This window comes from Nestor notabilis, unplaced genomic scaffold (assembly GCF_000696875.1).
Source record: "Nestor notabilis isolate BGI_N333 unplaced genomic scaffold, ASM69687v1 scaffold15633, whole genome shotgun sequence".
Classification (NCBI taxonomy): domain Eukaryota; kingdom Metazoa; phylum Chordata; class Aves; order Psittaciformes; family Psittacidae; genus Nestor; species Nestor notabilis.
This window is the reverse complement of record NW_009923482.1, coordinates 40,145-49,867: the sequence shown is the minus strand read 5'-3', so window position 1 is coordinate 49,867 and position 9,723 is coordinate 40,145. Positions and strand designations below refer to the sequence as shown.

At 42.0% G+C, this 9,723-nt stretch overlaps 1 protein-coding gene across 1 annotated transcript in view; it reads left to right on the top strand.

The window, feature by feature from the left end:
- Positions 1 to 333: 333 nt before the first annotated feature.
- Positions 334 to 9,723, top strand: part of ANKRD17 (ankyrin repeat domain 17) — a gene marked incomplete at its 5' end in the record, with an annotated part of 47,132 nt that continues 37,742 nt past the window's right edge. The window contains 6 exons of the mRNA XM_010012162.1: positions 334 to 487; positions 1,079 to 1,235; positions 3,220 to 3,367; positions 4,154 to 4,301; positions 5,383 to 5,616; positions 7,582 to 7,676. Of these exons, the coding sequence (XP_010010464.1) occupies positions 334 to 487; positions 1,079 to 1,235; positions 3,220 to 3,367; positions 4,154 to 4,301; positions 5,383 to 5,616; positions 7,582 to 7,676 (936 nt within the window). The remainder of the gene's footprint in view (positions 488 to 1,078; positions 1,236 to 3,219; positions 3,368 to 4,153; positions 4,302 to 5,382; positions 5,617 to 7,581; positions 7,677 to 9,723) is intronic.

Below are 9,723 nucleotides of genomic sequence, written 5' to 3'. Positions count from 1 at the left end.
TTCTTTCACTTTTCCCTCCTTGTGTTAAGTTGGACTTGAAAACTGTAAAGTGCAGTGTGGAGATGTGATGGCTATTTTGAACTTTTGTAGTATATCAGGTGGGTTCTAGTCAGAGCAAATAGATGACAAAAGGTACATTCTTGGCATGTCATTTTTGGAAAATCTCATTGTTTCCGTTGATGAAATACCCTTTGGGGTCAACTGAGGATAGTTTGGCTAACGAAGTATTTAAAAAGCAAATGCTTAAGTGATAACTACAACTCTGTGGTTTTTATGTTTTAAGTATATTTTGTTCAGTCATACCATTCTTAAACCAGTTCTGTTATTTTTCAGGTGGAATCATTTATCTTAGATCAGGATGATCTCGAAAACCCCATGTTGGAAACAGCTTCTAAACTCCTTTTGTCAAGTACTGCTGATGGTGCTGACCTGAGAACAGTAGATCCAGAAACCCAGGCAAGATTAGAAGCTTTACTTGAAGCTGCAGGTAAATACTCATGTCCCATGCAGGTTTAACCCCAAAGCCCTTACACATGAGACCCTACTGTAACTGCTTGCATAAGTCGAGTCTGTGTAAGCACGATGCAAATGCAGACTGTAAGGAGATGTGAACTTGGCAAGGTTTTGCAAGTCTTTGAAGAGGAAGAAGTTCATTACAGCATTTCAAACTTTGGAAAATCAGGGTTTCCTGCTTCTGCTAGGATTCCTCCAATGCTAGATTTCTAAAAGCCTGAGTAAAAATTGACACCTGACTTGGGCTTGCAGCCCTATATAAAAACCTAAATTGCTCAGTGAGACTTTGTTTTGTAATAATTACTGGATGAAAAGCTTCACTTGTTGCTTACATAAAGTACTTGTCAAGAGTTGTCTATGTGGACTGGAGGGTTTCATTCACGCTCATCACGTCAGAGTGCAGCTTTTAAAGTCGTGTTGTAAACAGTTAATCCCTTCGGTTTGGAAGCTGTAGTTCATGATGCTTGGAATGCTTCTGGCAGCAGATCTCATAGGCTCAATTTCAACTTCTCTGTTCTCTCCTTTTCTGGCATGCCTCCTGATGTGTTGTAATTTGGAATGAAAGGAATAGGTAAGCTGTCCACAGCTGATGGTAAAGCATTTGCAGATCCTGAGGTGCTTCGCAGACTGACTTCTTCGGTCAGTTGCGCGTTGGATGAAGCTGCTGCTGCACTTACCCGGATGAGAGCAGAAAGCACAGCAAATGCAGGGCAGACAGACAAGTAAGTCACCTTTCACACTGGGGGTTGTATTCAGTACTTTGCTACTTTTAGAAGCAATTTTTCTTTGTATCGCTTCCGATTCCAGGATAATGAAACTCTTATTCAAGTGGACTTGGTGCCAAGTTATCACTTGTGATACTCCTGTTAAATTTTCCTGGACTGTCAGGTCTTGCAGTGAGGAGGGAATCAATTAATACTGCTTAGAATTCTGAAATCACTTGCCAAATAATTTTTGTTTGACCAGCTACAGAAACAGAATTTCTAAGCTCTTACATAGTATGGGCCTTGAAATCGTACTCAGAAACCCTGCAATGGGTCATTTAGCAATAGCATGATATTAAAAGCTTTGTGACCAAACCTTCTTCATTTGTTGTTTTAGAGAACTTGAGTGCCTTTTTAATTAAGGAAAACACTTTTTGAGTGCCTGGAGCTTCAAGGTGGTCAGCAGCTTTGTCGTGTTGTGTAGGACCTTGGCCAGAGAATCCCCGCTTTTTGACTGGACTTCCTAGCTTAATTTGTGGGGGCTTTTGCCTTACCGGGATCTTTATGAGGGAAAGAAAATGAAAGTTTCCTTCTAGGCTGTCATTAAGCTTCAATACAATAGAAGCAGAGTGTTAGCAGGAACACCCAGGGGCTGCTGTGCTAGTTGACAGTTGACAGTTTGTTCCTTGTGTACTGAGTAATGCCAAGGAAGCATTTCTTGGTGTGTTGATCAGGACATATGAAGAGCAGAATAATTTGGGGTTATGTCTGCTACTATTCTGAGTGTGGTTTTTTGGAATGGTGGCTGTGGCCACAGTTGTTAGCAAGACAGAGGATATGAGAAATAAATATAGCACAAGTTAAATAGGAGTCCTGGGTACAACATACATGTGTAAGACCTTGCTACACAAATACCAGCTTTTACATCTTGAATATCTGAAGAATTGCGTGTATGCACGTTGAGTTAGGTGGTTTGCAACATTTTTATCAACTACCTCGTTTTTCTATTTCCTTTTGAGTTAGTTCTCTGTTGGTGGGACTTCCTGAATGGAGGAGAAATGAAAAGGCAGTGGTTGGGTGAGGCCAGCAGTCATGGATTTGTTATTATTGATCCAATTATTTGTAGAACAATAGGGAAGTATATCGGAGTTCCATTTTTATTTGCACAAGGCAATAGCTGTTTTGGAATGAAGGCAACGTAGACAGAATTGATGGGATTGAAAGTACACTTCCACTAGTTCCTTTTTTTGACTGAAAAAGAATTGGAATGATAGAAGTGAAGAACTTGTGACATGAGAAGCACAAGTACTCTGACTTGGGGCTTATCAAACAAGAAGAATTTTATACTTTTCTGCTTGTCTGAGTTAGGGCCACAACTGAAACATCACGTGGTATTACAGAATTCTGGGGTTTCAGCACAGGACAGGGGAACTGGTTAATTTTGATATAGGAGAAAAGTCACGGAAGTTATGTGTCTTAGTTGAATTAACAGTGCTGAACTAAAGTTAAAGCCCTGTTAAGATGGAACGGCAATTCCCTTGTCCTCTGGTCCTGCGGTAAAAGAGAATACGGATACAACTCTTGAGTATTTCCTGTGATTTAACCAGTTCTACTTTGAACCTTGCTTCAGAAAGTGAATGGGACAAACCCTGTGTTTTCAAACTGGAACAGTAGATCAGGTCCACGGTTGTCTTCTCACAACATGTTTTCTTCAGTTGTATGTAATGCAGAATTTAGTAACCTAAATGGCCATCCCACAGGTGTTTCTCCTGTAAACTTCAATTAGAAAACAGTAGTGGGAGGAATTGCATGTACACATTACCCAGTTTTCAAAGAAGTTATGAGGAGAACCTCAAGTGTAAAAACAGCACCTCTTTAATTAGCTGTGGGCACTTTAGATTGTTTCCCTCTTTGACTGCATGCTCATGGCACGTTGGATTGCACAGAGATTGAGCATTTCAAGTATAGTCCATTTTCACAGACATGTGTTCTGTCTTACTAGCCGCAGCTTGGCAGAGGCTTGTTCAGAAGGAGATGTAAATGCTGTGCGGAAGTTGCTGATTGAAGGAAGGAGTGTGAATGAGCACACAGAAGAAGGGGAAAGCCTCCTCTGCTTGGCCTGCTCAGCAGGGTATTATGAGCTTGCGCAGGTTGGTTTCTTCACTGGTTTTAGTGTGTGTGTATTGTACAAAACCAAGTGTCGAGTTCATGTGTACCAGTCTTATGCACCTGGAAGGCAGTGTTAATCATAGAATCACAGAGTGGTTTGGGTTGGAAGGGACCTTGAAGCTCATTCACTTCCAACCCCCTACCATGGGCAGGGACACCTTCCACTAGACCGGGTTGCTCCAAGCTCCGTCCAGGCTGGCCTTAAAACACTGCCAGGGATGGGGCAGCCACAGCTTCTCTGGGCAACCTGTGGCGGGGCCTCACCACCCTCACAGGGAAGAATGTTTCCCTTATGTGTAATCTCGGTTTCCCCTCCATCAGTTTAAAGCCATTTCCCCTTGTCCTGTTCCTAAGGCCCTTTTCCAAAGCCCTTCTCCAGGTTTCTTGTAGCCGTTTCAGGCACTGGAAGCATCTCTAAGGTCTCCCTGGAGCCTTCTTGTCTCCAGGCAGAACAAGCCCAGCTCTCTCAGCCTGTCTCCATAGCAGAGGTGCTCCAGCCCTCAAAGCATCTTCGTGGCCTCCTCTGGATCCACTCAAGCAGGTCCATGTCCGCTGCCATGTTAAGGTAGTGGGAAATACCAGCTAACTGGCAAGTGAAGGCTTCCACGTACACTGAATGTCACTAATGCATTCTCCGTGCTTACTTTTCTTAAGTGTTTCTAACATAAAACTGTTGGTGAAGGTTTGGGGCTTTTATGTGGTGTTTCAGCCATCTTGATGTGTTGCTTTGTCACTTGCTAGTGTTGTTGACCACCCTTCTGTTGCAGGTTCTTCTGGCAATGCATGCTAATGTTGAGGACCGTGGTATTAAAGGAGACATCACACCTCTCATGGCTGCTGCTAATGGCGGACATGTCAAAATTGTCAAGTTGCTGCTAGCTCATGGTGCTGATGTGAATGCCCAGTCGTCAACAGGTAAAGGAAGTGTGGCAGGGCTTGTTGAAAATTACTGGAAAACTGAGATTTGCATGTGCAGGAAACTGTGTGGAAATTTGGGAGGAATGGCTCTCAGCCAAGCAACACAGAATGCTGCTTTGTGGTTTCACTGTTTAGCTTCTCTCTTTCTTTAAATGAAACTATAAAATAATAGTTGGATACAGACATGAGAAGGTGGATAAGGTCAGTTAGTAACTGAAGGGTATTTGCATGTGTAAGATTGGATGTCACATAGTATCTTAGGCACAGTCTAGGAAGTTTGTGTGTGCTAGAAAGCTGTTTTGTGTCAGGTCTAGGAAACAAAGGGAAAATAGTAAACATAAGATGCCTCCCCTTCCCCATTGCAGTTGGGTAGGCATTTGTGTTGAAGTGACCAAATTGGGAGATTTTCTTAGTTTGTGCAGCCTTGAAGTGGAGAGGCTGTGTGTAGTCAACAGTCACTGACAAAGGAAGTACTGACCCTGAATGAGGGTTGAGATACCAGAAGACACCTTATTTTTTAATTACTTTTTTCAGTGAAGTAGTTCTGAGTAGTAACACTGCTTTGATCTTTAACATTTTTCAAGGTATCTGTCTTCCATAAAGGCAGAGTCTTTGTTCTGTTCGGGTACATGTTTTTATAGTTTTTCCAAGGAAGTTGTTTTCATCTCTATGTGAAGACTGTGGACATTTTTTAACTAGCCCTTTAGAGGTGTTTAAGACATAATTTAGAAGCAGTTCGTTCTGCTCCTTGTTTTGAGCTTTCATTTTGCAGCATAGTATGTTCCTGCTGGTTAACAGGACAAGGAATGTTTTTTTGTGACGGAGGCTGGGATAAACGGGGATGGAAGTGGGAAAAGTGCCTCAGTACAGTCACCAGGCACATAGCAGACTTCAGTCTGCCAGCACTGAGCTACTTTTGCTTCCCTTGCCCCCCATAGGTCTTGATCTGTAGCCTGAAAAAAATGCCTGTTTCGTAAGGTAGCCAGGTAAAAGGGATGGAATGGAGCAGAAGTTGAAGCCCCCAGTGTAGAAATGCTATCAAATCCTGGTTTCGACCCTTTCTCTCTTCTGGCTTTAGGCAATACAGCTCTTACATATGCCTGTGCTGGAGGCTATGTTGATGTTGTGAAAGTACTGCTGGAATCTGGTGCCAGTATTGAGGACCATAATGAGAATGGTCACACTCCTCTGATGGAAGCAGGAAGTGCTGGCCATGTGGAAGTGGCCAGAGTGCTGCTGGAAAACGGAGCAGGAATAAATACGCATTCCAATGAATTCAAGGAGAGCGCGCTTACACTGGCTTGCTACAAAGGTATAGTCCCAAATACCACGCTTGTTACCAAGGTGTAACAAATACGGAAGAGTGTGATGAATGTGAAGAGTCTTCTCAAACATGTATTTCTGCAGCCTTGCTGTCCAGGTTAAAATGAATTTAAAGGCTGAGAGTTCTGGTTCTGTTATACCACGTAAGCATGTATGTGCTGTATGTAAATGGTGATCGGTGTGGAAAGTGTAAGTATCGAGATTACAAACCTCTTGCCTGAGTTGCTGTGATGCTTTTAAAGGTTCTCTATTAAATTTACTGGGAGATGAGGAACTAATACCCTTTATCACAGAGTAAGTAAGGTAAACTTTATGTACTATAACTGTGTTATAGAAGGTATCTATGTTTAGATCTAGAAATTATTTAATTTTCAAGGACTTAGCACTTAGAAAACATGCAGAATCTAGCATCTTGGCTTTTAGGTGTCAGTGCTTAGGCAACAGGCCTGTCTTGCTTCCCTTAGAGTATTAGGCAGCAATTTTGCATCCCCAGCCAACGATGAAGATGTTTAAGAGGCTGAATGTGTTCACACAGCTGAGCAGTTGCTGTTACAGTCACTTAGGATGTGTTTTATTAGAGCTGTTAGAATGGCTCTTGGCATCACAGACTGATACAAGTGCCAGGGGTGGTACTTTGGCACTGCAGTAGAAGTTTTTTATTTATGTTCCTTTTATCTGCCTTGATAATTTCCTTGGTTTGCTGTTGCTGAAGGCCCTCATAAGCTGTGGTAATTTTCTTTGGTGCTGACTGTTTGTGCAGAGGCTGTGTTTTGAAAGAGAGGAGTGGGACCCCAAGATATTCTCTCCCTGAGAAAATGTGCTTGGGTTCTGAATCTTGAAGTGAGGTTGGAAAGCAGAGATGAAAATTTGTAAGCCTGTGCTTAGTTGTTCACTGTGATATGTGGGACAGAAGAGAAGATATTCAGGCTTTTGCCTTTCACCTTATCTATATACAATTTGTCTGCCTCTTGTGCATTTCTGTGTTACTCCAGATCTCATGTGTAGGGCATAAAAATAACCTCTTAATTTTCTCATGTTGATTGCTAGTATAATAACACGTTGTACTTGGGACCAGGAAGGTCACTAACTTCTGCCAGATAAAGGGGCAAGGGCGGAAAGGCAGCGTAGCCTCATATTGGGCACTGTCTGTGCTGTTCATCGTGTTGCTAGGTACAGTTCTAGTTTTAAAGTTCAGCCATGGTCATGTTGAGTTATGTAACAGCAATTTTTTTCCTTTGACTTGCTTCTGTATGCTTGCATATGCATGCTGGGTCATGGCAGTGTAACGAAGTTGACTGGACTTGGCACATGTACAGGACTTGGCGAACAGGAGCTGTGAATTAATGGAATGGTTGATAGCAAATATTTTAAAAAACCTGTTATGTGTTCTGATATAGAAGATTCCTACAGATGGTTGAATTTCCAAGAGTATTCTTGGAAGTGTGGAGGTCCATCTGCTCAATTATGTTTTATGGTTTGAAGGTTGGTGTGAGCTCTGGGCCTGGTTACAATGCCATGTATAAAAACACTAATCCTAAATCTTTAATGTCAAGCAAGAAGAGAGGAAACCCCAGCCCCTAACGAAAATCCAACGTTCTGTAGATGAAAAAAATGCCAGTATCTTTGCACAAATTAAATCACCCTTGTAAAGCTGCTGGAATGCACACTACTGAGCTGTAATGTCACCTCAAGGAACGCATGTAGTAGAGACATGCTTTCAGAAATTTGGTGAATTGGATTGTGTCTGTGTAACAGCTTAACTGTGCTGTTAAGCTTCTGTGTGCATTGGACGAGTAAATATGAACATGCTTTTCAAGAGTGCTCTGTGGGATTTTGGTTTTATGTTGTAACATGGCCTTCTATTACTTTCATGTCATCTGTTGGACCCTTTCTTTGACTGCCAAAATGTGCTTTCTAAAGTGGTTTATGGTTGTTAAATATTTTCACCACGCAGGCCATCTAGAAATGGTGAGATTTCTTCTGGAAGCTGGTGCAGACCAGGAACACAAGACAGATGAAATGCATACTGCGCTCATGGAGGCTTGCATGGTAAGAGATGGATGGCTTGGGCGGTGAGGCATACGTGCTCTCTCTTTACTTCCTGAAGGATGAACACAGTGATTCCTTTTGGTCCAGAACCTAACTATGTGATGCTTTGGTTCTCTTGATGTTAGGTGCTTTTGCAGAAGAAATCTGGGAAGGGGGGATATGTGGTTGAAAAGGTATAATTCCTATAACAGCAAAATTGAACTTGTTCCTCTGGCAGCTGACAAAGTAGTTGAATTCTTCAGAGACATTGACTAAAACTTCATAGCACATGAGCAGTAGCAGGACAACTCTGCTAACCCACCCTTTGAGTAGGTTTCTGGATGGCCAGGACACTAAATTTTTTCCTTTAAGTGTCATAACTCAATGCTTGCTATCCCAAAGCAGCTTCTGTAGCTTCCTTGTGGTGGTGTATGTCACTTGTTACTTGCTTTTTGTCCCTCTGATAATCACAGAGGCCTAGTTTGAAACAGATGTTTTTGTGATCCTAGTTCAGTTAATGAGTTGGAGATAGCCAAAAGTAAATAATAGTAATTTATTTGAACAGGACCTTTTTGGGTTTTGCTTTGTGTAAATATACAGGTTTCTGGGTGAGCAACTTTCAGTTTATGATGGGAAAATCCCTTATGTAGGAATGTCCAAATTATATAACTTGAAGTGAAAGATTCCCAATGGTGGTTGTGGTGCTTTCAACAATTCTAATGTGCTAAATATGGGCAGTGAATATGGTCATAACATGGCTGTTAGAGGTATTTAGTGTACTAGTGTTTTGTGTAAGGGGTTTGTAAGCCAAGTAGTCTTTGGTGTAGATGGTTGTGTTACAGAGGCGTGTGTGCAACTTGTGTTAATATGGTTCACAGAACCAAATGCACCTTTAAAGCACAGGATCAGAAGCTGTTGGGAAGCAATTTGGAGATGGAAGGGCAAATTGTTAACTTCATACCGCTGAGTACTTCCATGTTGCTGCTTTGCCCATCTGAGGCAAGTAGAAGATGGCAGTGTAGATGGGAGAACCTTTTTATAAATTTTAGTAAGATCCGGAGAACAACTCTGGTTCTTGGATAATAGTGTTTTGCCACAGAACACCAGGATATATGAAGCTTTCCCTGGAAAAGGTTGTGTATGGGTACATTTCAACACTGGAATGGTATAATTGATGCTGCACTGAAGATTATTCCAGGCTTTTACGGTGAAGAAAACTTACTAATTGGATAGATAGTTTTCTGTGTGAAGGAGATAGGCTATGTAAGTCTCACGTATCTGCATCTTCTTAAAAGCACACAGCCTATGTGAACTCTATTTCCTACATACTACCTCAAGTAATAGGATTCAATTGCTTTGGGCTTTTCATGTGGAAGTTTCTTTTGATGATGGGGTAAATGTGCCCATTTATTCCCTTGATTTCTTCTCCAGGAATTGTTTAGCCTTTGGTACTCTTTTAAGTGAATACACTGCCATAAGTGTGTTAACCCTGCCCCATACCAAGGGGTGAGTTGGCAGGGTGGAAAACCTAGCAGGTGTCAGTTGGTGTTTCTGGAGCTGAGAGCTTTTCCTGCTGGAGAAAGGAAGGTGACACAAAATGCAGCAGAATTAGGCTCTGTTTCTAGACACTGCTCCCTCGGCCATTGTGACCCTGAATTGCATTTGGCTGTTCACAACTCTTATTGTGGAGGATTCCCTACTATGTAGGATGCATGGCTGCAGCATGTGTAAGTAGGTCAGTAATTTGTTTATGCTAACATATTCCAAATCCTTCATCTAAACATGGAACTTGCATGTAAAATTGACAACTTGTCTCTTGGGTTTCCCTTTTTCCCTCCTCTCTAAATGGATTTCTCATGGGTTGGGTTTTTTGTGTCATCAGCCTGGTATAGTGACAGTGCCCATAGAGCAGTGCCATGAGCCCATAATTAGTCTTCCCTTCCCTGAAAAGACTGTAATGGTGCTAAAATCAGCTAGTGATGTCTAGTTGAAGGAGTAAGTGACTTCAGATAGGGGAATCCTTAACAGAAACCAATGCACTCACAAGAAGTCCTTAGAAAGAAAGGCA